The sequence below is a fragment of the Apiospora hydei genome, assembly GCF_038363865.1.
Source record: "Apiospora hydei strain CBS 114990 chromosome Unknown utg000006l_segment0_segment0, whole genome shotgun sequence".
NCBI lineage: Eukaryota > Fungi > Ascomycota > Sordariomycetes > Amphisphaeriales > Apiosporaceae > Apiospora > Apiospora hydei.
In genome coordinates, this window is record NW_027117365.1 from 4220157 (window position 1) to 4247013 (window position 26857).

The 26857-nt window shown below is 55.0% G+C and overlaps 13 protein-coding genes across 13 annotated transcripts; 7 read left to right on the forward strand and 6 right to left on the reverse strand.

Moving 5' to 3' along the window:
- Positions 1–183: 183 nt before the first annotated feature.
- Positions 184–1479, forward strand: PG997_008547 (uncharacterized protein; the record flags this gene model as incomplete). The annotated part of the gene is made up of 1 exon (XM_066812862.1): positions 184–1479. The coding sequence occupies one exon, from the start codon at positions 184–186 to the stop codon at positions 1477–1479; it is 1296 nt and encodes a 431-aa protein (XP_066668204.1).
- Positions 1480–2785: 1306 nt separating this feature from the next.
- On the forward strand, positions 2786–5721 carry PG997_008548 (uncharacterized protein; the record flags this gene model as incomplete). The annotated part of the gene is made up of 6 exons (XM_066812863.1): positions 2786–3142; positions 3649–3679; positions 3748–3799; positions 3879–4606; positions 4677–5441; positions 5633–5721. Coding segments are annotated over 6 exons (2022 nt in total), but the record flags the coding sequence as incomplete, so codon positions are not given.
- Positions 5722–6365: 644 nt separating this feature from the next.
- PG997_008549 (uncharacterized protein) lies at positions 6366–7328 on the reverse strand (the record flags this gene model as incomplete). Its single annotated transcript, XM_066812864.1, has 1 exon — positions 6366–7328. One exon carries the CDS (start codon positions 7326–7328, stop codon positions 6366–6368), a length of 963 nt encoding a protein of 320 aa, XP_066668206.1.
- Positions 7329–7388: 60 nt separating this feature from the next.
- Positions 7389–8147, reverse strand: PG997_008550 (uncharacterized protein; the record flags this gene model as incomplete). Its single annotated transcript, XM_066812865.1, has 3 exons — positions 7389–7413; positions 7464–7942; positions 8001–8147. 3 exons carry the CDS (start codon positions 8145–8147, stop codon positions 7389–7391), a joined length of 651 nt encoding a protein of 216 aa, XP_066668207.1.
- Positions 8148–10275: 2128 nt separating this feature from the next.
- PG997_008551 (Mitochondrial fission 1 protein) lies at positions 10276–10807 on the reverse strand (the record flags this gene model as incomplete). Its single annotated transcript, XM_066812866.1, has 2 exons — positions 10276–10715; positions 10792–10807. 2 exons carry the CDS (start codon positions 10805–10807, stop codon positions 10276–10278), a joined length of 456 nt encoding a protein of 151 aa, XP_066668208.1.
- A 615-nt stretch (positions 10808–11422) lies between these two features.
- On the forward strand, positions 11423–12119 carry PG997_008552 (uncharacterized protein; the record flags this gene model as incomplete). Its single annotated transcript, XM_066812867.1, has 2 exons — positions 11423–11449; positions 11526–12119. 2 exons carry the CDS (start codon positions 11423–11425, stop codon positions 12117–12119), a joined length of 621 nt encoding a protein of 206 aa, XP_066668209.1.
- A 555-nt stretch (positions 12120–12674) lies between these two features.
- Positions 12675–13451, reverse strand: PG997_008553 (uncharacterized protein; the record flags this gene model as incomplete). Its single annotated transcript, XM_066812868.1, has 1 exon — positions 12675–13451. The coding sequence occupies one exon, from the start codon at positions 13449–13451 to the stop codon at positions 12675–12677; it is 777 nt and encodes a 258-aa protein (XP_066668210.1).
- A 2724-nt stretch (positions 13452–16175) lies between these two features.
- PG997_008554 (Cut9-interacting protein scn1) lies at positions 16176–17337 on the forward strand (the record flags this gene model as incomplete). Its single annotated transcript, XM_066812869.1, has 3 exons — positions 16176–16428; positions 16479–16999; positions 17041–17337. 3 exons carry the CDS (start codon positions 16176–16178, stop codon positions 17335–17337), a joined length of 1071 nt encoding a protein of 356 aa, XP_066668211.1.
- Positions 17338–17801: 464 nt separating this feature from the next.
- On the reverse strand, positions 17802–18569 carry PG997_008555 (uncharacterized protein; the record flags this gene model as incomplete). Its single annotated transcript, XM_066812870.1, has 1 exon — positions 17802–18569. The coding sequence occupies one exon, from the start codon at positions 18567–18569 to the stop codon at positions 17802–17804; it is 768 nt and encodes a 255-aa protein (XP_066668212.1).
- A 74-nt stretch (positions 18570–18643) lies between these two features.
- PG997_008556 (uncharacterized protein) lies at positions 18644–19639 on the reverse strand (the record flags this gene model as incomplete). The annotated part of the gene is made up of 2 exons (XM_066812871.1): positions 18644–19399; positions 19637–19639. The coding sequence occupies 2 exons, from the start codon at positions 19637–19639 to the stop codon at positions 18644–18646; spliced, it is 759 nt and encodes a 252-aa protein (XP_066668213.1).
- A 1198-nt stretch (positions 19640–20837) lies between these two features.
- On the forward strand, positions 20838–21352 carry PG997_008557 (uncharacterized protein; the record flags this gene model as incomplete). The annotated part of the gene is made up of 4 exons (XM_066812872.1): positions 20838–20840; positions 20903–21043; positions 21114–21164; positions 21224–21352. 4 exons carry the CDS (start codon positions 20838–20840, stop codon positions 21350–21352), a joined length of 324 nt encoding a protein of 107 aa, XP_066668214.1.
- Positions 21353–21965: 613 nt separating this feature from the next.
- Positions 21966–23927, forward strand: PG997_008558 (uncharacterized protein; the record flags this gene model as incomplete). Its single annotated transcript, XM_066812873.1, has 1 exon — positions 21966–23927. The coding sequence occupies one exon, from the start codon at positions 21966–21968 to the stop codon at positions 23925–23927; it is 1962 nt and encodes a 653-aa protein (XP_066668215.1).
- A 786-nt stretch (positions 23928–24713) lies between these two features.
- PG997_008559 (uncharacterized protein) lies at positions 24714–26569 on the forward strand (the record flags this gene model as incomplete). Its single annotated transcript, XM_066812874.1, has 2 exons — positions 24714–25551; positions 25620–26569. 2 exons carry the CDS (start codon positions 24714–24716, stop codon positions 26567–26569), a joined length of 1788 nt encoding a protein of 595 aa, XP_066668216.1.
- Between the last annotated feature and the right edge of the window lie 288 nt (positions 26570–26857).

Consider the following 26857-nt stretch of genomic DNA (forward strand, 5'->3'; position numbering starts at 1 on the left):
AGCTGGTAGTCTTCTAGGCGGCAGGTCTGACTTTAGACACCTGCCTACAGGGCATCTAGCAACAAAAGTTGTAAAACCAAGTGAGATACATGCATCTGTCCCCAAATAGCGCCAATTTGCACAACATACTAGAAATACCGCCCGCGGCTCCGGAGGCTGCTTGTTGCTGGCGGCATCTCTGCTATGCCTGGAATTCTGGATCTTTCTAACGAATTGTTGCTCGAGATCTGCTCACATCTCAGACCCCACCCGCTACTAAACATTACGGGGCGCCCTTTTTGTTGCTGGACACTCACCCTCAAAGAACACGACAGCGCTTCCTTCGCAAAGCTTCAGACGGTGAACTCTCTGGTGCGCTCATGCAAGCACATGTACGCGGTTCTCATCAGTGAGCTGTACGAGTACGTACCGCTCCTCACGAACCATCATGGCCTGAGAAGGTTCACGAGAACAGTGACGGAGCACGCAGAGCTCGGATACTACGTCCGCTACGCGTCGTTCAGTCTCCCGTGGGATGCCACCATCGCGGACTTCTACCAGCTGTTCTGGCTGCCGAGCCTGGCCGTCCTGGATCTCGGCGGCTACCAAGCATGGCACGCCGCGGAGTGGGAAGAGGACGAAAGCCCTATGGGCTCGTCGCCGATCCGAACCCTGCGCCTGCTCAACTGCGGCGCGCACGAAGAGGCGCTGACAGAGCTGCTGAAGTTCCCGCGGGCCCTGGAGGCGCTGTGGTACGACGCCAATCAGGGCGAGTGGGACGGGCAATATGTGGGCGAGCCCGCGGTGGGGTTCACCTGCGAGGCGGTGCGGCGCTCCATGGCCACACACGCCGAATCGCTCGGGAATCTGGTCTTGACCCGCCCGCCGCTGGTGCATGAGGGCCTAGGCTACGGCGACGCGATCGACCTCGAGGACTTCGAGCGCCTGCGCAGTCTGTCCGTTTATCAGGTCTTCCTGGTCGGCCTCATTTCCAATACGCGCGTGTCCCGATGCCTGCCGCCAAATCTCGAGGAGCTCGAGGTTTTCTACGATGATAGTGGATACGTCGACTTCCTCGACGAAGGCGAGATCGCACAGCCACATTGGCTACTGACGCTGTTGGAGGAACTCAAAGGGCCGGACAGCAAGCTTAAGAACTTGAGTCGGATCAGGATCGTAGCGCTGGAGTGGACACCTGGCCAAGACGAAGTGGACGCAGAGGATGGGCAGGATGGGCAGGACTCGAGTAATGCTAGCAGCAGTGACAGCGGCCGTGATTCGCGGGGCCCGGGTGACGTCGAGCTTCGGGGCCACCCCAATTCGCCGTGGCGGCCACCCAAGCTGCTCTTGGATCTCCTCGTGCAGGCCGGCATATGCTTCAGCATCTTCCTCCACCCCGAGCGACGCGCAAGACTGACGCCAGACGACGTCAAAGGGTTCGACGATGCCTGGGAAGATGAATGGGATTCGGAAATGAACTATTCGCCTTTGTTCGTCTGAAAAACAAATAAAAATTGGGGCCTTCCATACGTCAAGCCCGGAGCCTCATAGAGAACCCCCAAGAGTGTTTCGTTTCAGCAATGGCCAGCATTATAAAGTACTGATAGCGAGTCAGATCAGACTCAGTCCATTGTCCACGGCCCGCGTGGGCGCAAGGTTAAACAACCAGGGGCTCCGGGATTTGACGCTGAAAACTTTGACCTGACGAACAGAGTAGGCCCTTGCACAGGTTACAAGAGATGACGCGAGATTGTAGACGGGCCTGCCACTGTCTAAGCAACTGACATGTGTCCGCCTAGCTAGATTGATCTTGAAAATGGGTTGGGTAAGTGCTTATTATCTTTCTTGTTGAGGGCCTATCCTCTGTGAGAGGTTGCGAGAGGCTACGAATATAAATGAAACACCAGGGCCGATATTACCACCAGTGATGCGATTGTTTCTGCTCCGTGACGTAAGTGGAACGATGCAGGGAAGAAAGCAGAACCGATTCAGTTCAGGTTGGCATTCGTCTGAAGATTGCCGCAGCACCATAGTGTCATCGGTGATGCTGCATTGGAGATTAGATCAGCTTAGCAAAGTCTGTAGGCAGATGGAGGTGAGATAACTCGGCCGAGGGAGATATCGTGTGCGTGTATGGAGCTGTGTGTGGCGGACCAGAGGCATTGGGATTTGGGGGAGCGTCACATCGTGGTTTGGGGATAGCTATAGGTAAGTATATGTATATATATGGGCTAACCTGCTAGCCTGTGGCTGGAATAAGCCCATAAATCTCTCGTCCGGTAGATGCAATCCGGGGAATGAGTCTTGGCCTTGCTTGGCCCTGTTGCCCCTCTAGTTCTTCTCCATTGATTTCTGACCCCGACCCAAAGCCCCAAAGACTGAGACTGCCTGCACCCATCCTCACTAGCACTGGCAGCACTGGCGGCAGTGCAGCACTGGCAGAGCTGGCCGGAGCTGGCCTGGGCGAGAGGCGAGAAAATAAATAGGCCGGGATACTTGACAGGACTGGCTGGGCCGGCTTGTCTTTCCCCAGACCCAGACAGCTTTTCCATTGATTCCCGTTATTCCCAGCCCGCGCGCGCCCACTTTCTCGACAAAAACAAGCTCAATTCCCACACTACTCTGCCGTCCTACACCATCTCCCTCTTATTCCCGGTGATCCCGTTCCTCAATCCCCCCTTTCGCTTGTCTCAGCCGCAAGCCAATTCCCATTGCTAAATCCGGCCAATTCAATATCTCCTGCTTGTCGTCGGCCTGGGCAGTCGGCGTTTAGGAAGGGCGTGACCGCTCCGGCGGGTTTTCAGCGCGTCGCATGGCTTCGCCGCACTTTGTCCAAGTCCTCCCGCCGACATCGTCATCCACCTCTCAGCTCCCACAGCTGCCACCACAATACGGCCACTACCAGCAGCAGCAGCAGCAACAACAACTACCACCGCCCCAACATCCGGCGTCGGTCACGTCGCCGAATGGCTCCGTCATACTGACGCCCACCTCGGCCAATACCATCTACTCGTCGCCCTCCTCGTCGTTCCATGTCAAAAATGAAGTGGACGATCGGGACGGCAGTGTTGGCGTCGCCGACGCATCGGAGCCCTCGAGGAAGAAACAGAAGCGCAACAAGCCTACCTTGTCGTGCCACGAATGCGTAGAGCGCAAAACAAAAGTGAGTTTCTCTCATACCGTAACGTTGCGTTGCTCTCCTGTATATTGCCACGGCCTCTTCAGATGGAAACTGCGAAATCCGGGCGGTGTTGTGATCCTTCCTCCTCCTTCGAGCATCCCTATTCAATTGTACACAGCGAGAGTATGCGGGCCGTATAAACAAGGTTATGTATACCTACCTACCTAACGTTACTCATTTATACTACGGCGCATATGCTGTGGTCAGTCAGCCAGTCAATCAATCAAGTTATCAATGCACATCACATAGCTCGTCGCTGTCCCACCCGACTCATTTCTGTGTGTGACAAGTGTCTCTTGGGGGAATTTCATCATTGGCTCCAAGCCCATTTAGCAAGTGCGCATCCGGGCACTCCTGCATACCTACATACACACCACGCACTGCATATCAGAAATATATGTATGGCACGACCGCCCATGCCAGCAGCAGCATTGGCCAAATTCAATTGATATGTGTGACCTTCGTTATGCTGACCGAGTCGAAAACAGTGCGATAGAGGGCGACCACACTGCCTGGCCTGTTAGTATACCTCCATTCCCGAAGCATCAGTCTATATCCGTGAATGGATGCTGACCTTGGCCATCTAGGCATCAAGCGGCAGACCGAGTGCCAATATGCACACGTCGCGAACCTTCTCGAGTGAGTTTGCCTTTTGTTGACGGCTCGTTCGCTACGTAGACTCCGACGGCATGACTCAGGCATTGATCTATATATCTAGGGAGACAACCCGCTCGGCAACTAATGGCCGGAGGATGACCAAACCGCCCAAAAAGAAGATGTCCTCGGTCGATTTGGGAGATGTGAGACCGCCTGTGCCCAATATAGCTGACAGGGGCCTTCCAACGGGCCGCATCACAGCAGCTCGTGGCTCCGTCGCCTTGTCCACGGGCCTTCTGTCCAATGTCCCTTGGTCGTTGCCCACGGCCTCCAACGTGTTCGGTATCGGGTCCGAGCACCCGTTTGCCAACTATTGGACATGCGAAGGCGGCTTGCCCGAGGTCATCGGCGTCATGCCCGAGAAGATGCAGGCCGACATGCTGCTTGGCCAGTACTTTGAGTGTGTCGACCCCATTTATCCCATGATCCATCGCCAGACCTTCTACGCCGACTACGAACACTTTTGGTCTCTACCGCAGGCGGAGAAAGAACGCTCCGACGCCGCCCTTGTGGCACTTATCTTTGTAATGCTTGCCATGGGCACCCAGTTTGTTACCTCGACAAACCCCAGGGACCATAAACAGACGGCCGAGTTCTATGCCTCGGCTTCCAACCAGGCACTGCGGATGAGCTCCTATCTCAGTACCGCATCGATCCGTTCGGTGCAGGCCATGGTGCTCATCTGCTACTTCTTGATCAACGATAACCATGCCTCGGACGGGTGGGCGTTTGCGGGCATACTGATGCGCCAGGCATATGCCATGGGCTTACACCGGGACCCCAAGATTGGTAATTATCCCTATAATCCTCATCTCCCTTGTAGTCGAACTGTCCCAGCTGCTGATACTCCCATCCCTAGTTACCCCAGACGCTACCCCGTTTGAGAAGACGCAACGGCGCAAGCTGTGGCAGGCAGTCCTCCTCCAAGACACGTTTATGACGGTCCTGCTATCTCTGCCACCCAGCGCAACCCACAATGACGTAAACGTGGAGGACCTGACAGATGACTCATCGAGCATCGCCAGCGAGGACCCTACGGACACGGCATATATCCGTGGGTCTTGGACGCTTGCGAATTTGGTACAGGAAACCATCTGCAGCCCGCGGTCGCTGGACTTGCCCATTTGCGCGACACAGAGACAGAAATCTAAGTTGATTGGTGACTTCCGTGCCGTATACCGGTCGTTCCCTGACGTGTTCCGATCGTGGGACACGGAGTCCCTCGCCCACCTCGCTGCCAACAACAAGCGAATCGTGCGCCAGACATTGTTCCTAACGAGCAACTACTACCACAACTTGATGCTCGTCCACGCTTCCGAGAGCCCCGATGTCCCCGTCAATGTCCGTGCCGCGCTCGAGGCCGCCCACGAGGCCATCACGGCCTTCTTTATGCTCTATACCCTCTTCGACCACGACGCCCGTGTCTGGTGGGTCTTTAATCACCGCGCGTTCCTCGAGGCCCTGTGTATCGGAAACCTGCTTCGCGACTACGCTCTCAAGGAAAGCAATGCCGCTGCCGCCGGGGTGCCCATGGCATCTTATGGAGTTGATGGAGGAGGGGGAGGTACGGATATCGAGAGGGCGGAAAGGGATCCGGTGTTCGCGAGGGCCCGCGCTGATATAAGTAAGACTGGTGTTCTCTCTTTGCTCTATGGCGACCTGTATCAGCCATACCCCTCTTTCTCTAGCGGCCCCGACCCCCTGAGTAGATGTTCAATCTCGTTGTCACGTGGTCGGCCCTGTCTTGCAGATTCTTCTACCTGTACCTGTTTTTATGTTCCAATAACACTGGAAGCTGACAAATCTCTACTATAGCTCGCATGTTGAATATCATGAAGGTCATGGGAGATGAAGGGTCTGACGTCGCACGGACGCGCGTCGCTGTGCTGAGCGATTTCCTGTGAGTACTGACCTTGTATAAGAAGAACAGTTCACCAGCGGACCGTCTAATGCTAACATTCCCCCCCTTTTCCTTCTCCAGAACGTAATGGGCACGGCAGAATAGGGGATACGACATGCGAAGGAACAGGCAATACCGGCAGAGAAAGAGGGACAACACCATTGGAGGATACAAGGTGTATGAATTTCACGCAATGTGGTGTGATCAGACCCCAAAAAGGAGACGTAATTACGCTATAAAAGCAGACATTACTGCTGACCACAGGTCTGTAGAAACAGAGTACCTGGGGGAGTTGGGGGTCTGACTTTTAGTACAAACCAGGTTCAGCTATGCATTGGAAAATGGCACGTGGGTGGGATCTATCAGGTGCTTGTAGGTAGCACAGTTTGGTGATATCAATCGTCATATAATGCTTCACGTATAGGGAGCGTTGGGTATACATTATGGAGCAAAAAAAGCTAATGAGACAGTTTGAAAACCTCGCACAATAACATCCCTGCCCCGCGTGTTTGTTTTATATCAGAGAAAGCCAAAGAGAAAGATAAAACATGGCCTCGCCAGAAATCCAGTCGCAATTACTACTTACTAGTCTATCTGCCTCAACTAAAGTAGTTTTATTCATACAATTATTCTTCGTTAGGGGATGGGTCATAAGGTCATGTCGGTGGGTAGGTGGACGGGTGGGGGGTGGTAGATGTACTCTGCCTGGGCTAGGACTAGGCTGCGTGGGAGAGGCCGGACGACGACTACTGTAGTAAGCAGTGCCGGGATCTCAGGAACGATTGTTCCTGCCGAACGTGTCTCTGAGCCAGTGCAGAGGACCACCACCTCCGCCACTACCACCTCCCCTGACCTCTCACTGCTCCGTTCGCTAAAGGTCGAGCGGCGGCTCGACGGTGAAGGGCTCCTAACCCTCGAGGGCTGATACGAAGGCGGGTTCATAGGGGGCGAGTTCGAGCTCCGTCTCTGCGACGCACTTCTGCTATCGGACAGACCTCCCGCTGCCCTAATCGAGTCGATGCGGTCCCGAGCGCTTTGGCGCAAGTTCGATCTCCGACGTTCCGCAGCACTTGGCCGTGAACTCGAAGATGGTCCCGCCTCCGGGCCAGCTGTCTCATCGTTTCTCTGAGGCTGGCCCGCCGACTCTCCCTCGACTGGCGCTCTGCAGATGGGGCATGTGTTGTGCTCTTTGAGCCACAAGACTACGCATTCATCGTGGAACCAATGCTTACATGGCAGCACGATAACCTCGTCCCCCATGCCCACATCGTCTATGCAGATTGTGCATTCGCCCTTGAGTTCAGGACCCAGCATTTTTTCATCCAGTTTCTTCCGGGGCAACTTGGCAATCGTATCCTCCGAAGCCGGAGGTGGGGCATTTGATTGGGGGTTCGCCTCCATTAGGTTGGTGATAATACGGTCCAGAGCCTCCTGGGAGTAGACCGCATCACCATGGACAGCGTTCGGGTTGAGCACCGTCGAAAACAGATGATGCAGAATTGCAGGGAAGTCCATTCCAGGGCCAGCAGGACCACCGGGCCGACCGGGGAACGCCGGACCACGCAGGTCATCTTCGTCGTCGCCATGCGCATGGGGGAAGTTCGGGGGCATGGGGAACGGCGGAGGGCGCCAGCGCGTCCGAAAATATCAGTAAAAACCCTGGGACTTCTATTAGCACTGGATGTCGAGATAGACACTAGAGTTATCCTAGAGGATCCAATATTGCGGCGGGAAGGGATATCGTACGATTGAAAAGGATCTTCTGGCGGACCACCATTGCCACCGGGTCGGATCGTTCGACTGCTGCCGCTGGTGATGGTGAAGCTGCTCACTCCATGGTAGGGTCCTGACTGGAATCTGGTCACACGGACTTGAGGACCTGCACCGCCCTCCCCTGCCCCTCCAAACATGGGTTGGGGGTCATTCCGACCGGCTACACCTGCCCCGTTGATACTGCTCAAAAGTTCCGTGAATCTTCTGATGACATCTTCGCTGCTGTCCGGCCTGGCGCGCTCTTGGCTGCGTGGGTTTTGCCCATCTGGAGAACGAAAAGTCGAGCGGCGCCCGAAGAAACTGCCCGGTATATGATGATGCATGTGCTCTTCAATGTCTTCTTCATCGGGATCTGAGTCGGTGTCGTGGAGGTTGCGACGGTTGGGATGATGGAAGGGGTCTAGATCAGGCCCATCGTCGTACTCCGCTCTAGGATCGTTCTCTGGGTCGACCTGGCAGAGTAGTGATCAGCATTGATCGTGAGCAATGTCTCGAACGGTATAGACCTACTATTTCAGTCGCCTCGCAATGGCAGCGAGGGCAAGGGAGGCCTTGCTCATCCCGGTACCACTCGTTCTCGCACTGGTGGCAATAGACGACCTCGCGACCTGCCGAGGCATCAAGATGCTGGCCCGCTGCGGGATTGTTGGATGCCATTACTTGGTGCCTCTCGTCGTCTGGTTGCCGTTGCTGGTTTGCGGCAAAGGCAGCAAGTCCAAGGCCGAGTGCGAGGCCGCCAAGTCGAAGGACGCCGCGGAAAGCCACAATGCTGGACCTTGCTTTTCGGCTTTGGGTCTAAGGACGACCAAAGTTCGATCGAGGTGGCCGGTTTGGGAAAATGGTGTGTTGATGATACGAGGAATCGATTCGATCCAAGTTGGTACGAACCCTATTATAGCGTACGGTGGGTGGCCCGGAATGCTTTCCACGTCCAGACTTGTCTGGTTGGTAGAATATGATGCTTCGTTATTTTATTACCCTGTGTAGTTTGCGTCAGCGGCCAGTAGGTGGAGGAAGCATTAGGTAATGTGCAGATGCGTGCCGCGACTAGACCAACAACTCGAAACAGAGGGTGTTAATAAAGACAGGGAAGACAGGGAGCAAGCAATGAGGGACGGGAAGGGGCGATGAATGCACTGCACGTTGCCGATAACCCGGTGGGACAGGCAGTGATGCAATTCGACAAGGCTGACTAGGACTGCTTCAGCAGAGAGGGGAACAAAGAATTGAATGTAGGGACGCCTGGTATGCCCGTGTGCGACTTGTGTTCTCAAACTGCTTGCTCCTCTGTATCGGTTCAACATCCGCTCGATCAATACGAACGCTTGGAGAGGAGAGGGGAGTCCATGGAACTGTCGGGCGTATTCTAAAGGTCTGGGTCTGGCGGGTGGATCTGATAATGGACTGGCAAGATAGAAGATAGATGCGCCCAAGCATGCTGAACGACGTACCTCGTGCAGAGCTCGTGCGCCCCTCTGAACGTTCCAAGGCAGCTCCAATGAGGGTGGCTTTCAACCAAATGCAATCAGGGCAGGCCAGCAAACCACTTCCAACCCGGCATGCGACTAACGGCTGTTGAAGAATATGGGTCAAAGACTAGGAGTTTCTCTGGTCAGAGCGACAACACAAGATGAAGCTGAAGCTGAAGCTGTTGCTGTTCTTGGATAAGAGCAGCTGAGTGAAAGCTGCCAGGTATCCCTACTGTAGGACCCTAGCGGGACTGGCATCGATAAAGTGCTTGCAGTGCAGTGCAGTGCAGTACTAGCAGTGCAGCTCTAGCAGTGCAGCTCTGCGCAGGGATCTAGGCAATGATGGGATGAATGGATGGATCAAGTAAATAAAATGGAAATGCGATCACCTACTTACCTTAGTCACGTCGGGACTGCGCAGCGATGGATTGAACGACACTTATTAGCGGTTCCAATGCAATGGGTTGGCATGTACAAAGACAGGAAAGGAAAGGCTTTAGTTCCAATAAAAGGCACGACTTCTAGCACTGAGGAGTAGATCAATTACAAGATGGAAATGGAGTCATAGCTGCTGCCCCAGCCTGATCGAGCTGTCTCGAGATGACCCAGTGGCCCTTCTCCTGCTTTCGTCATGCTTCGATTCGCCGGCCGCGGGGCAAACACATCCTAGACATCCGTCCCAACTCCCAACCTTGAAAAGCCCAAGCGGCTGCGGGCCCCCGACGACCGTCAGCGAGCGCACCGCCACAGAAACGACGTTACTGGTCAGCTCGTGTTATTGCGCCAGTATTCCAGTCATATACCTTCCTTACTAATGGCCAGCCAATTTATTGGGTAGGTGTAGGCGGCAGCAGGCTGTTGAGCTGATGATCATGATATCGAAATGATATATCGCCGGGTGCCAGAGTGGCCAGGATGGAAGCTGACCCCTCCGGATCTGCGGTTTGTATCGTAAGAAGGTCACTCATAAGTAGCGAGTCAATACCCAAAAATAAGTGCACCACATCTCACTATTCATTCTAGAGTTCTCTGTGGCTACATATGAAGACCAATGTCGAGCTGAAAAGCTGATCCTGCGACCAGCCTGCTCGATGAGTCCCTCCAGTGACATATATATGATTACAGGGAGCACTCCTGACGGGCGTGTCCAGAATGCGTTCTCCAGCATAGTACAAGGAATGAAGACACGGAACTCGCAAATAAAACGCCCATTAGCCTTTCTCCAATCATCAGCTTTCCCAGCTCTTCCCTCGTGATTATAGTGCTCATAATTTACTCATTGCCCAAACTAGTCGTACACCGACGACGTCATCTCCTCACCTCCGGCGTCCCCGGAACAGGATGCCGCCCACGACGCCGGCGGCGATCGCAACACCACTTATAATCGCAACGCCCATGAGCCCCTCCTTGGCCACCTTGTCGTCGATCAGCCTCCGCAGGTCGGCCGATTGCATGTTCATGGGCTCCTTCTCCAGCAGCAGGTCGTTGTACCGTCTCGCCTCGCCGTAGTTGCCGAGCTTGTAGTTGCCCAGCGCCAGGTAGTAGAGGCATTCGCGGCGGCGCTCGGGGGACACGCGGAAGATCTCGGAGAGCAGCTGCACGCCCGTCTGCTGGTCGTTGCGGGAGTTGGACTTGACCAGGCCCCAGGCGTAGTTGAACTTGGTCTGGACGCCGACCATGTCGCCCTCCTTCTCGTACTGGCTGCGCAGAACCTGCAGCTCGTCGGGCTTGAGCGGCGTTTCCGCGTCGACGGCGTCTAGGAGGTTTCGAACTGTCAGTCCACATTTACTTCTCGGTTCCCACGGTGCAGAAAAAGCAAAAGAAAAACCTACGGGGTAGAGCTGTCATGTTGGGCTGTAATATGGATGCTGAAGGTGTGTTTTGAAGGTATATATGACTACGCGCCTGGTGAAGGTAGAGAAACGGCAATGTCCCTTTGAAAAGCGACACTTGAGAGAGATATAATAGCAGCCTGGTCGTAGGTAGTCTAAAGATTGTTACCGAAGGCGGGCGGGTGGGTACGAAGACGAGGGTGCAGTCGGCATAGGCACAGGCAGTTCAGAGTAATGTGGCGGAAGCTTGGAAGAAAGAGAGCGCGCGGAACAAGTGGTCCTGTGGCTACGAACCTACTTACCCTGCAACCAGAAAAAAAGTATGACGCAGCCGTTGGCCCGCACAAGCTTTGCCCCCAAAAACGATAAGCCCGCCAGCCCCGATAGTCGTCCCTGGTTACAAGCAAATGTTTTGCCGTTTCCTCTTTGGGCTAAACCGATTACCATGCGACCCCGAAGATTTTAGTGCATTGCATAAACCGGGGATCAAGACGTGTCAGTCAGTGTCAATAGTACCCGACAACATTGAAGCTACGCCATTTAAATATCCTCTCTCGACTCAACTGGTATATACAACCACCCGCCAATACCGAACAATACATCAGCAAAAGACAACAGAACCACCGCCAAAATGCTCCTTGACGAAGATCCCGCCACCGTACGTCCCGCGCCCCTCAGACCCGAACCTCTCCCCTCCAGCGACTGTCCTGACTAACCCCCAAATCCGCAAACAGCTCATCCACCACACCATCAACAACTTCAACATCGGCCCCGACAAGACCGCCATCTCGCGCATCCACGACTCCCTCTCGACCCTGTCCCAAGCGCGGGACCTGCGCGTGCGCGAAGCCGAGTCCTCCCTCAAGAAATCGACGCGGCACCTGCACACCCTGCAGTCCCAGTACGAGGAGCTGACGGCCTCGCACTCCTCATCCGCGCACGCCTCCGAGATCGCCCGCCTCGACACCCAAAAGTTCCGCACTGCCAAAGCCGCGTCCGACCTCGAGATGGAGGCCGAGCGCCTCGGCAGCGCCGCCGCCGACCTCGCCGCGCGCCTGCAGGAGCTCGAGGCCCAGGGCGTCGAGGGCGGCGCGACGGGCTCCACGAGCGGCAACGGCGCCGGCGACTCGGCCCTCGACGACGAGGTCCTGCTGCGCCTCAAGGTCTACCGCAGCCTCGGCATCGAGATCGAGCGCGACGGCGGCCGGGACGGCGACTTCGCCCGCGCCGTCGTGCGGAACGACCGCAAGGGCGACGTGCACGTCGTCAACATCGACAAGAAGTTCTCGAGGTACTTCTACGCCAACTATTTCTGGAACCAGCTGTAGTAGACCACTTCAAGGATCGGCGGCCTGAGCTTGGTCATTTTGGAGACTTACCCCCTTTAAACCAGAGGGGCCAATTGAGTACGACGTTCATGATAGGATACGATAAGGTGTTCAGGGGTTTGGGGGAGTACTATACCAAAATTTTGTACATGATTCACTTCTCTAGCGGTGGATCTAGATCGAGACGGCAACAAATTCGCGAAAGTCGTGATTGGATCCGACATGAGCCATGTCTGTGGGTAGCAGAAGACAGTGGAGCAGTCGTCAATACGTTTTCTGGGACTTCACCAAATACACAGTCCAGTCGAAAAGTAACGTCCCTTTTGATAGACCTATAAATGCTACACTGCTCATTAATCATAAGATGTCCCATCTCGCAAGCTCAATTCTACTGGAACAGATTGCAGTACACGGTAACAAAGTATTCGGTTGAGACCATTGTTGGCCAATTGCCGGAATTGGTGGGCACGGTACTCCATTCGAAGTGGCATCAGCTAACGAGTCTTTCGAATTCTGGATATGATCATTGAGCGCCAAGAGCTATTGCCTGCTTTTTCAGCATCGGCACGTCTTAGACACTAATTTTTTTGATTGCAGAGGTATAAGGGGGAAGTAGCCGTCCCGATCGAGGCTGGTGAACCCTTCCATCCTCCTCGTCGGCGTTCTGCTTCGCGAACTGTTGGGACTGCTCGTGCTCATGGACTTTCGCAAGTCGGGCGGGCTCGTCGAGCCCGTCCGGGGACTCACTCTCGCCAGCGTCCCCGCGCCTGCCAAGCCGGGGATTAGCACCGCACTGCCGCTGTGCGAGCGGAAGTGGTAGCGCAGGGGGTCGGGCATTTCCAGCCGCGAATTCAGGCTCTCCCACACGCGTTCGTCCTCGGTATTCTGGTCGCTCCGCCACCCTCCCACGCCCTCGAAGTCCCGACCCAGGCCGGCCGCGGGTCCTAGCGAGGCGCCACTACCGCCGTCGAGGCCGCCGATCAGAGGGGCGATGGCGGTCACGCTACCGGCTCTGCTCTTCCTCCGCCGTCGCTGGCTATTCCTAAACGGCGATGTAGCCTCTGGAGAGGGCGGGCGCGTGATCTGTGGCGACGTAGAGGCGCTCGCTAATCTGCTACTGCTGGGCGACGGAATGTACTGCTGCGGCTGCGTGTGGCCGAGGATGACGTAGCGGATAGTTTCCATGCCGACATCGAAGTAAACCCAGAAGAGCCGGAGGAACAGTACGGCGAAAGCGAAGACGGTTGTGATGCCAGCACAGATCGCCAGCGGCAGGGCCACGAAGATCATGAAGGGGAAAACGAAGAACTGGAGCGGGTTGAAGAGCGCCATGGCGCTTTGCGGCTGTTGATACCGAAGGGAGTGTGATTTCTGCATTTGGTTCCAGGCTTTTTGTCTCGAAGACACTTGGGGGCGAAAAGTGTTTAGGCACAGGCCGAGGGCGACGGCTGATCAGATGGGAGAGATTTGAGGAAGAAGCGACAACTGGCGTCTCACATTGTCAAAGGCTGTCAAGAGAGAGAGGGGAGGGGAGAGAGAGCAAGATAAACAGATGAAAAGGGCGTAGGGTGTTTGCGTCTCCAATCCGAAGCTGGGAGCTGAACAGAGCAAGTGGGAGGATAGATAAATAAAAGATATGATATTGGAGGATAGGGAAGAGTAGAAGAAGGGATGCAGTGGACAATTGGCCGGGCGATGGTGACACAGGAGCGGAGAAATAGCGATTAATCAATGATACGAATCGAAGGATATATCGGACCACACCACACCAGAGCCAGGATATACTTGGGCTACCACACACAGACGGTTAGAGAGGCTTCGCTCCAGTGCCGGTACAACACGCAGCTGGGAGGGAGGCTTTTTCGAGCGTGCTAATGCAATGGACCAGCAACCCCTTCGGAGCTCTCAAGGGGTACCAGTACCAGGACGGAAAGCGAGACGAATCAGAGTTTCGGTAGTGGGAAGACGAATCAGCTATGAATAAATGCAAAGTTATTGGAATGACGGCGGCAGGTCCGTTGTAGGTTAGAGACAGAGTTGAGAAGGATTGGATTTGGGGATATTGTGGCATTGCATATGGGGGAGACTGGGACACTGGGAATCTGGGAGAGGCAGAGGGAGCGAGAGCGAGACTGCGAGAGAGGCAACAGTAAGCTTAGACGGACGGACGACATGCACGCCATCCTGCAGGGTGGGACGCTGGGACGTACGTAACTTTCACATGAAGGCCTGTTGGCAGTTGCTTCCTTCCCCAATGCCCTTCAATAGACTTCGGACCCCGGTCCCTGGAGCGCGATCAAATCGCCGCGCCCCAGAAACGCAAATGCCCGCCTCCAAATAACCCTGGAGCAGAAAAGTCGCAGAATGTAGGTACATGATCTATCAAATCAACTGATGCACGATGCATGTATGTACCTGACTTGGGGCTCGGCTCAGGAGCCACCCATTGATAGCGGAAGACTACACGGCCAGTCGTATGTGCCTATTCCCAGTGAAGCCCTGAGGGTGCACATCAAACTCAACCTCAACCCGCACGCTCACGAACACTGGCAGAAGCACGAAGCACGGGGAGCGCTTGCTCTGCCATCGGGGATCGGCGGATCCTGACTTGATAGATCTCAGCCTATTTTTGGCGGGGACACACCATCGGGCCCGGGGCTTATGTCCATCATTGCAATTGCAATTGCAATTGCCTCGCCGCCAGCGTACGCGTATGTATGGAGTCTTTGGCTTTCGGGGTTCTCCCATGCATTCAGCAATTGATTCCATGATGCTTGTCTGATTGTGCGAGTCGATCAACAATACTAAAGAGAGAGGCATGCATATGCACGTAATCCGTGGTACAGCAGGCTGGCCTGAGACTGAGACTCTGGGGTAGCGGGGCAACAGATTGGAGATAGCGGATAGCAGTGCACGCTCTGCTTTCGCTTTCGATAGCCAGCGATATTCATCGGCACTGGCATGACTCAATAGAGTGGACCGGCTGAAGCCTGCGATGCCCGAATCAACTGCCACTTCAAACCTCGGGTCGCCTTCGAACAACCAGAACACAACTCGCAGCTGCGCCTCGGGACTCTATCAGGCCATCGAACCACTGTCGAGCCATCCGACATCTATCGACAGGTAGTACCGCTGCAACGATAGCCTTGTTTTGCATATGCCTGTTCAATCCATACCTATTCAATTCCAGTGGTGTAAGTTCCCCGAAAATGATATCATCCAACCCCCCATTTCCCCCACCCTCTCCAACCGCAGTTGCACTCCTCCCAGAAGCCATCTCGACCGCCAAATTGCCATGACACAATCAAGAGCCCGCCGAGGCCAATTTCGACTGACTGATCGGCACTGTTCAGATCTAGGCCCAACCTATCTCTCTCTGTTGGTAATAAGAAGTAGAAGAAGAAGAAACCACTCCCAAGAAACAGCGGCAGGCCCTGCCGTGTCAGAGTTCACTGGTGAGCTGATCTATTAACGGCACTCACCGGCTTGAACCTTGCCCCCCCTGGGAATACCTAAGCATTTGCATGGCAAACATTATCCTACTGAGCACTTTCCTATCTGCTTGAAGCCTGCGTGCATATTCGAGAACCTGTCGATTGATTGCTGCATAGCATACCATTCTTGGCTCCTAGAGCGTCGTTCGATTGTGGTGGATCGCCATCATCTGATACTGTCGCATAACAGTATTTCTGGTCTTTGGAACGTGATCGTACCGGGGGTGCTATCAGAAGACTGGCGCTCTAGCAACCGTCAGACCCAGCGAGTCGCCGTACTCCGATTAACGGTAAAAGGGGGAAGTGATTGCCACTGGGACATATCCCGGCTCCGCTCTACTAGGGACGGACTGCTGCTGGATCCCTCGCACGGTAGACGCTGTGAAGTCTTAGAAAATCACGCAGGATAATGTGTCAGAAGCAGATTGACTCTGAAGGAGTGGAGTCCTCCTCGGGAGGTACTCCGAGACCCCTATTCCACGGTGGTAGCTTGAACCCTGTCACAGAACCTTTCCCTTGGGACGTGGGTGTCTTTGACGCTCACTGCCACCCCACAGACACCATGTCGTCGGTGGCCACTATCCCGCATATGAAAGCCCGGGGCTTAACGGTCATGTCCACCCGCTTACAAGACCAGGACCTGGTTTTTGACGTGGCGCGCGAGCAGGGGGTCCAGACCAAAGACAGCTTGTTCTCGCCGCAAGCCACCCACGAAAGACGCTTCATACCATCGTTTGGTTGGCACCCATGGTTTTCCTACCAAATCTACGATGACACCGTTCCCGGTGCAACAAGCTACGATGGCTCCTCAGAGAGTAAAACTGCGCATTATGACAAGATCCTTGCGCCCGCGCCGTCTGCCAAGGATCCGGCATTCAGCGCTGGACTCCCGGACCCTCGGCCCCTCTCCCAATTCATTCGAGAGACCCGGGAGAGGCTGGAGAAGGCACCGTTCGCCCTGGTGGGGAGGTCGGGCTCGACAAAGCCTTCCGAATCCCCGAGAGCTGGACGGCCTCCACGACAGATGCCGAGAAGACGCAAAGAGACGAAGGCTTGACCCCCGGCGGGCGGGAAGGGCGCCAGCTGAGCCCGCACCGTGTTTCCATGGACCACCAGTCCGCCATCCTCAAAGCCCAGATGAAGCTGGCGGGGGAGATGGACCGCGCGGCCAGCGTCCACGGCGTCCAGGTGCACGGCGCCCTCTACAACGTGCTGGCCGAGTGCTGGAAGGGCCACGAGAAAGAGGTCTTGTCCAAACGGGAGAAGAAGAAAATAGCCGCGAATGCGGAGAACTTTGAGTCGTCTGATGACGACGACCCTGAAAAAACGGCAAAGCAAAGACAAAGCAGCAGCAGCAGAAAGCGAAACCGTTCCCGCCGCGCATATGTCTGCACTCCTACTCCGGGCCCGTCAACATGCTGAAACAGTACATCCACCCGTCGGTCCCCGCGGCCGTTTTCTTCTCCTTCTCGGTGGCCATCAACTGGGACCCCGAGGCCGGCGCCGAAGCGGACAAGAACAAGAAGACGGTCGACGCCATCCGCGCCACCCCCGACGACCGCATCCTCATTGAGAGCGACCTGCACACCGCCGGGGACCGGATGGACCAGGCGCTCGAGGACGTCTGCCGGCTCGTGTGCGACATCAAGGGCTGGCCTCTTCGCGAGGGTGTCGGGAGACTGGCTAGGAACTGGAGGCATTTCGTCTTTGGTGACGAGTCGTAATCCGCAATACAATTGCACGCCGTACCATCCCACCATTTCCTCGATGCGGACTCACGCTATCTGGGGCATTGGCTGACGTGAGCTGCTGCTCTCAACTAGGTACTTGGCCTAGAGAAGCAGTCCGCTGGCTGGGATCATATATCCATTGTATACTAGCAAAGCATCAAAACACATCCAAGACATAAAGCGCAAATGTTCCAATGTGTTCGTATAATCGTATATATATATATCGCTGTTCGGGAGACCGTACCATGGGTCTCCTCTCAACCATCCAGTCGCATCTGTCATCACTTCGTGATTGTGACAGGTGACTTGATTATTAAAACGCTAATCAAAGCACTCAGAAGAAAGATAGATAATGCGCCAAAACCCGCTATTCCCAGGGGGGCAAGAACTCCTATAAGCAAGATATGTTGTACAACAAAATAAGAAAAGAATCGCAGCGAAGCAGCTAGTTAGTTGGATTACCTCTGGACTTTGCGCCCGAGCACTTCGTCCAGCTGCGAGCCGGTCACCGATCTGTCACTCGGCGTACAAGTAGTGCTGCCTGGGGTGTATCGGATGCCGTTTGGCACATGATTGGCAGAATCGACGCTCGCCCGGCTTGGCCGCTCCTCGTACGCCGGCAGCTCCTCGTCTATAGAGATACCGTCGGAGAACGTGGAGCGGCGGCTCCGCGATGATGCGAAATAGGCTGGACTGGGAGTGAACCGATGAGGCTGGTGGTGGTGTTGATGATAACGTTGAGTGGCTGGGAGGACGGCGTTGTTTCTTCGTGTCCGACCCTCCTCGGCTGCCATTACCATGTCACCCACGGCGTCGGCGACGCTGCGGAAGGAGGCCAGGTCCTGTTCCATCGTCGTCGACATGTCGGAATCGGACTCCGAGCCTCCCGAGACGGAAGCGTCGTCATCGCTGTCTGAAATACTGAAACTCGTTATCGTGTGATTGTTGTTGTCGTGACCGTTGCTGCTGCTTGCGTGGAGACGGCGCAGAATAGCCTCCTTCTCTTCCTCTTCGACGCTTCGCGGCGCAAAAGTCTCCTTGAATCGGCGCATCAGCTCGCCAAACTTGGCCCTCATGGCGGCCTTGGTGGCGACGCGGTGCTCACGCGCGAGCGCCCGACGGTTGTGGTTTTGTTGGCGACGTTCCTGTCGACGATCGCTGCGCTGGGCACGGGTCTTGGTGCAAAAGGGGTAGAGCAGAAGGCCGAGAATGAGGCCGAGTATCATGATGACCGTTGGGGCGATAATCACAGCCCACTTGAAGGCAGAGAGGCGCCGCTCTTTCTCCTATGGCATGTGAGTTAGCACAGACAAAGGTACGGTTCACGTTCATGATTCCTTACCGGCGAGGAGGAGATGGAAATCTGCGGACTATAGCGCTGACTTCCTTCATGAGACAGTCGGGATTGTTGGGCCCGGAGAGAATCCTCATCGCCAACACGGATGGATCCATCATAGTCCTCTGTGGCAGATTCATCGACCGACTGGGTCTGGGAATCATGACCGCGGAAATACGCGCTCAGCCTACCATGAGCTTTCTTCCATGCGGAGGTTATGACACAGTTGAAGCTTCCACACCCATCGTGCTCCGAATCCTCACGCACATAGCCGAACTCATCCAATAAGACTTTCTCCTTGAGGGCGATCTTTTCCTGCAGCTTGAGCAGCTGAGACTTCATCCGCGCAAGTTCAACAAGCTCGTCTTTCAGCTTCCGGTCTTCACCGTCCTCCTCGACCGTAGGGATGTTGATGACGGATTCGGCTCCGTCGACATAGGTGATCGATATGGGAAACTGCTGATGGAACAGCGTAGAGAAGCCGACATTCTCAATCGGCTTTCCATCGATATTGACAACGTTGAACCTCAACAGCTGCTCGGCGCGGTGACCAGACTCTACACAGTCGAAGTGCCAGTCACCGACTATGATGCGGCCGTTGTCGATGATGATGGGACCCGACCCGCGGCCCTCTCCGTCTTGTGGGAGCTGATCTCCATTAAGTGTAACATTTCCGTAGCCGCAGGGCTCGGCAGACTCAAGAACGTCTAGTTGCAGATGCTAGAGGGTTCATAATGTTCAGTTCTAACACCCAATAGCTCCGGCTACCTTGAGTAGTCATGGGAGACAGGAGTGGGTGAGTGACTTACAGCGTCACCGAGAACATTGCCATAATACTCCTGGAGATTGAGCTGGATGACTGCAGCGGGTCCTGTATAACCAGAAACTATGAGTCAAGAAGTTAGAATACGACTCGATCCAGTTGTTGTCAAAGACTAATGCCAAGCAAGCTCTTACCATCTCGGGTTCCTGCTATCGAGGCTGTTGCTAAGACTGGCCACAGCAACAGGGCCGTGGTGTGGAGACTGCCACGCATTGTGTGTGCGTGTGTGCGTGTGTTGCGTCCCGTCAATACCGACCGAGTGCGATGCCAAAAAGAACCGACAACCAGACTGCCTGCAACACCCAAAGTATGAGTCAAAGGAAATCCAGCAATCAATCGCCCTGCCTAGAGGATAGCAGAGTGGGCGTGGCAAGCGTACGAAAGCATCCACGAATGCGAAAATGGACCCGAAAGAGAAAGGAAAGATTGCTTCAATCCAATACTGGGCATTGGTACTTTCTTACGGCTAGGGAGTTGGGAATTCGGCTGCCTAAATCGTAGGGTCGAGGGGTCCGTCCCAGCTGAATATGGGCTGGGTCGGGGGAGGGAGGGGACCGAGGGGACCGTTATCCTCTCAAGACCACCCACCAATTACCTAAACCACCCCCCCATGCCGGACGCATACGTGGACTCTTGTGCATCGCCACACTCCTAGCTTGAAGTGGTAAGGAAACTACCATGAGCACATAAAGCTTGCAGCCGTATACCAGTTGATGTGTTTTTATGGGGTTGAGATAGAGATGGTGATTCCAGGGGATATAGGTTATCTCTTTCTGAGTCGGGAAAGTTCAGCATTGCACAGGACTGGCCATAAGAGCATGAGGGATACCCAACGTCCCGAGGCAATCCAGAAGTCGGCGACGTCAGCAGTCATTCTTGTCAATAGAAGACTTGGTCCGGGGTAGTATGATATGATGGCCTGCAGCAAGCTAGACCAAGCTGGCATGACGTCCCTGCAGCCCTTTGCGGAAATACGAGTTCAGCAGGTTGTATGAAGAAGATCGATCAATTGATAGTCGCAATGCCTTTCAGTTCAGTGCAGTGTTCAGTGTTCACCAGGCTCAAATCAATTGGTGTAAGTCAGAGGTCAGTAAAGGTATCAAAGTACTGGGTCTGTGCTGCAGTAGCCAGTCTTGCCCCACCGCGTTGGGAAGCTGTCGGAGGTAGGTCAGGACCGTCAGGTCAAGGCTAAGGCGCGCATCACCAATAGCCTTGCCAAGATCAATCTGGTGATGATTGCTTGCTCTTCAGTCTAGGTGACGTTCGCTTGACATTTCACTTTCGACCACTCCTTTGCAACCTGTCACTAAGACGCTCGTTGGCGCAAAACCCAAGATGGTCAGTCGGAGCCCTCATTCCCAGGTCCAGAATTTGTGCTAACCAATTTCTGTGCGTCGCAGTTGCCCCTCGGTCTCTTGAATGCGGCGCAAGGCCACCCCATGCTGGTCGAGCTCAAGAACGGCGAAACCCTCAACGGCCATCTGGTCCAGTGCGATACGTGGATGAACCTGACGCTGAAGGAGGTCATCCAAACGAGTCCGGTATGCGACAATCATGGCAGAAATATCTGGGCTAGAGAGATTGGGTGACTGATACGATCCCTGTGTTTAGGAAGGCGACAAGTTCGTACGACTGCCCGAGGTCTATATCAAGGGCAACAACGTGAGTTATTGCCGCGCGACTCTTTGCATTCGCATTCTAGGTTCTGATAGCTGCCACAGATCAAGTACCTGAGAGTCCCCGACGAAATCATCGACCTCGTCAAGGATCAACAACAAAACCAGCAAGGAGGCTTCCGGGGAGGACGCGGCGGCGGCCGGGGAGACCACGGAGGCAGGGGGAGGCGATAGAGGAGGCAGGGGAGGCCGCGGACAAGGCCGAGGTCGTGGACGGGGGCGAGGTGCTTGAGGTACTGCTGGTATTTGGTATGATGAAGGCTACAAAATTGCGAGGCGGATTGCCCAGCACAATGGGAGATCCGCAAGTCTACAGGACTAACGACATGTACGGAGCCATGAAGATTATGGTTCTGCCGATTCTCTCAAGAGAAGAGAGCTGCATACCGATGCGCTACATGTAGGATGAGATACCCACCAACCGCGCAAGGGGAAGCTCGTTGGCAGTCTCAGGAGCAGCCCATCCACCCGCCTTCCTGCTGGGCTTTGGAGAAGAGAGCAGGAGACATAGCTGATGACAAGATAATTAAATAAGAACCCCCCCATTGAAGAGCAATCGTCTCTTCATGGCATGAATATCTCTTCGGTCGGTCTTCCCCGATGACCAATGTGCCTGTCACGTGACTAAATCACTCCGTGAAGCAATCCCGTCTTCGTAGTGGGTCCTCGGCCTAAACCTGCGATTTATTGCTGCAAATCCTCAGTACATTTAGTACGCAAAGCTCGGTTTTCTCTCCAGCACTGCAGCAGGGCCAATTGATGCCGTCAGAGAGCGCTCTTAACTCCAATGCCTGGGGAGCGCATAGTAATTGACGGGCTATGGCGCTGTCTGTGTCCTTCGGTCGATGCGAAGGCCCTGTCCAGAGTTTTACAGCAGCCGCCTTTGGTCCCTCCTAGAAGAACGTCGGCCTTCTTGGATCACACTGATCGCACCTATGCCGGCCCAGCATGCACGAGGAGCTATAGCGATGTGGCTCCGAAAAAGGCTTTCAAGAAAGCCACCAGGCATCTCGAGAACATAACCAGAATCCATCCGAAACCGAAAGAGAAAGAAATCGTCCGGGTTCCCAACCGACGCCGAAGCCAGGCACAAGATGCGTACGAGCGCTACTTCGACCGCATGGCGAAGCGCCTTCCCGAAATCCCACCGGTATTGCTCACAGGGAGCCCTCCCCCCGACTCGGAGCTCGATCCCATCGACACCTCGATTCTGCTCACGTCGCTTCAGGAGCTTCTGACGGCGCAGTGGCAATACCACACCATCGTCGCGATCGTACAGCATCTTGTGACCAAGCGTGGCATGAAACCAGACGCCTTTCTCTACGAATGCCTTATCAAGATCAACGTGGACCCGATGTATGGCTCCGCGCAAGTTGTCGAGAACCTTTTGAAAGAGATGGAGTCTACAGGATGCCTTCCGACCTCTGCTGTATATCATGGCGTGCTCGAAGTACTTGCAGTCCACCCGGACTACGTGTTGCGCACGAAGGTCCTCCGAGCGATGAAGCAAGCCTGGATGGAACCGACATTCCAAGGACTCGTCGCGGTTACGGTCGGGCTTCTGCGAGACGGACAATATGAGATGGCCTTGGAAAGGTTGGAAAAAATGAACGCAAGCGACATGGCTGTTCCGCCCTGGCTGTACGACATCTTCGTCTACACGTTCACGGAGATGGGCATGCACGCGGAGGCGCTCATGATCCTCCAACGCCGGCTGCGAGATCCCGACTCGGGGGTCACGGATAATCTGTGGTATGCTTTGTTGGAAGCATTCAGTCGCGACTCATATTACGACGGCGTGAGCTATATCTGGGAGCGCAAGGTGGCGCCTGGCATCCTAGCCCCTTCCGACGGAACGGTTCTCGACGTTTTGAACACTGCCTCGAGGAATGGCGACGCCAGCTTGGTCACAGAATCCCTCGAGCTACTCTCGAAGCGTGGGAAGAAGCTCGAACTGCACCATTTTGAACCATTGCTGGATGTCCACGCTCGGGAGCATGACCTGAGGAAGGCCTTCTTGACTCTGGGTCTCATGGTCAAGGCAGGCTTGCAGCCCGATTCGTCCAGTACCCGCGAGATCTACACTGTGCTGAGGGATTCTGCAGAGAAAACGGACGAAGCCCTCGAGATGCTGCTTGAAATCGGGATCAATGACCAAATTCCAATGGCTGCTTTCAATGTTGTGCTTGAGGCAAAGCTTCAGCACCAAGGCTTCAAGTCGGGTCTGGACACATACAGAAGCATTCGTCGGATATGTGCCTCGCCACCGAACCTGGCAACTTTCCACTTGCTACTCTCACATTGCACGTTGTTGAAATCCATGCAGTTCCTCCTGGCCGAGATGGAGGGATTCTCTGTCAAGCCAGACAGCTATGTCTACAATCGGACGGTCCTCATCTGCACGTTGAACCCTCAGTACGAGCATGCATTCCGCTACCTTGATCGTGCCAAGTCCGTCACCATCGAGGGCGAAGTGCGCAACTGGTGGATGGACCGCGACACAGCTCTAGCGCTTATCCGAAGGTGCATCATAGCGGAAGATAGTCGCGTACAGGGGCTTATCGAGACATGCAAGGAAAGGGGCATGGATGCAATCGAGTCAGATGTTCGCGACCTGGTCTACCGCTTACAACAATGGCAAGGTCTAGAGAATGAACAGCTTGAGGAGCCGGTTGTGCTTGAGGGAGAGACTGCATTGCCTGTATCCCCAGCGACCCCTGAACTAGAAGCCCAGGGGTCGTCAAATTGACTTTCAGCGGCTCAGTCATCATCACCTCTCGGCACTAAATAGTGAAATAGAAGATGAACACTTGTAAGATTCTCGCATTTTGCTGCTCATCAATTCCCAAAGTATAGTTGGATTTCTAAGCTCGGCCCAATGTTTGCATCTTGGCCGGGAATGATGCAAGATGGCGGATCTAAAACAATCCTCACCACTGGCCAATCATGTGCTGCTATAGCCGGGGCAGGCTGGAGTTATCGCTGGTGAATCCATCCGCCCGCCTATCAGCCACGAGCTTACTTGCCTAGTCTCGGGGCTACTGTTCGCGCTTAACCCCAGGCCTGCCAGCCAGCAGGCATGTAACCTCATGCCGCTGACTGAACGCGGTAACCTTAACTGGTCCCTTCGATTTGTAATGGGGATGCTTACGAGAGTTGGGAAACGAATATGCTAAGGGGCTCTACCTACAGCCTCAACACTTCAGCGATGCGTGGGCTTATGATTAGCTTCTAGCTAAAGAGCACTTTTTGTGACCCCGTCCCGCAGATATGCCTGGCGATTGGTAATCTCCGTGTTGGGTGCGGTATTACTAGCACAATGTTTCGGCCAAGTTCTTTCTATACGGTGATTGTAAATAGCACCTTGCCAGCCAACATAGAATAAGCCCTTTCGAAGTTGGACGATCTGCCAAGAATGAGGGTGTTGGGTTATATAAATCCAGTTACCCCCAGCCTCAAGTTATTCTAGAAATGCAAATCAAGCACAGCTATTAGTACAATAAAAACTTGGAGAAGTACTAACTGGTCTTGCGCCATGTCGCACATCATACGCGATGCCCCGGTTGGGCAGGTCCTCCGCCTCCTTACTGGAAACCGCATACTCAAGTATCCCGAAGAGGAAGCCGACTTCAAACTCCCTGAGGCATGGACAAAACTACTCAACTCTGAATGCAACGACACAACATCCCCCAAATCGACTGGTGTCCCAGAAGCTTCATCCACCACCTTATCGGCGTCATCAGGGGATGACGAAGAGAAGCAACAGAATAAGGCAGGCTCAGACACCTTGGCCCCTATACGAAGTCGCGAGGCGACCGTGCCCAACACTGAAGACCGGCTCGAGGTCGACCAGCAACACGAACTCGAGAAGACCAAGTCGATCCCGATTATGCCGCGCCAGACCAAGGATGGCGCCATACTCGTCGACTGGTACTACACCGACGACGCAGCGAATCCGCAGAACTGGACATCCCTGCGCCGGGGGCTGGTGGCCCTCATTATCTGCGTCTATACGTTTGTCGTCTATACGTCCTCGGCCATCTACACGACATCGGAGCAAGGAGTGATGGAGGCCTTTGGCGTCAACGTCACTGTAGCCAGCCTGGGTCTGGCCTTATTCGTGCTGGGCTACGGCACTGGCCCCCTGCTGTTCTCGCCCCTCAGCGAGCTGCCCAGTATTGGTCGGAACCCCGTCTACACCTGGACCATGTTCTTGTTCGTCATTATCTCCATCCCCACCGCGCTCGTGCAAAACGTCGCCGGGCTCCTGGTCTTGCGGTTCCTGCAGGGCTTTTTTGGCTCGCCGTGTCTGGCGAACGGGGCTGCGTCGTTCGGGGATATGTACGATATGATGGTTCTCCCGTATGCTATGAGTAAGTCTCGTCTTTTCCTTGTTTCTTCTATAGAACCATATAGCATGGTGTTGACCATATGTGCATAGTCGCCTGGGTATCTGCTGCCTACTGCGGACCGGCGCTGGGCCCACTGCTCTCTGGGTACTCGGTTCCTGTGAAGGGATGGCGATGGTCCCTCCTCGAGATCCTGTGGGCGGCCACCCCTGTCTTTATCGTCATGTTCCTCTTCTTGCCCGAGACATCGACGCCCAGCCTGCTGCTCCAGCGCGCTCAGCGTCTGCGCAAACTAACGGGCTCGCCGCGCTTCATGTCGCAGTCCGAAATTGACGAGCGCAACCTCGACCGCAAGGCCGTGCTGATCGACGCCCTGATCAAGCCGCTCGAGATCACCCTCAAGGACCCCGCCATCCTGTTCGTGCAGGTCTACACCGCCATCATCTACGGCATCTACTACTCCTTCTTCGAGGTCTTCCCGCTCGTGTACCCGGTCTACTACGGCATGAACTACGGCCAGATCGGCCTCCTGTTCCTGTGCGTCATGGTCGCGTGCCTCATCGGCGTCGTTGTCTACGTCTCATACCTCTACTTCTACATGGACCCGCGCGTCCGCGCCCGGGGCTTCCCCGTGCAGGAGACGCGCCTGGTCCCGGCCCTGATCGCCGCGTTCGGCCCGACCGTCGGCCTCTTCATCTTCGCCTGGACCGCGCGGCCGGACGTCCACTGGATCGCGCCGACGGTCGGCATCACCGTCTACGGCGCGACCGTGTTCGTGGTGATGCAGTGCATTTTCGTGTACGTGCCCCTCAGCTACCCGCAGTACGCGGCCAGTTTGTTCGCCGGCAACGACTTCTTCCGGAGCGCCCTCGCGTTCGCCAGCATCCTCTTCGCCAAGCCCCTGTTCGATAATCTGGGCGTCGCGCGCGGGACCACGCTGCTGGGCGGGCTGAGCACCATCGGCATTGTCGGGATCTGGGTCCTCTACTTCACAGGGGCCAAGTTGCGGGGTTTGAGCAAGTTTGCTGTGGCTTCGGATTGAGAGAGTCGGAAAGGAGCAGGAGTTGAATGCAAGAAAGAAGAAAAGGATAGACAGGCGGGTACAGGAAGGGAAATAGCGCCAGGAAAAGATAGAAATGGCTCACACGAATCGGATGAGTGAACGACCTGGGAAGGTTCTTAGGTTACGGACGACTATGAAGATGGGGTAGATTAGAGTCCGCGATTTCCATGAACAGAAAATTTTAATAATCATCTCAGAATTTCTTCATGAGCGAGGCGGCTCTTTCCCCATTGTGTGACTGGTACATTCGAAATCGATCGCCAGTTA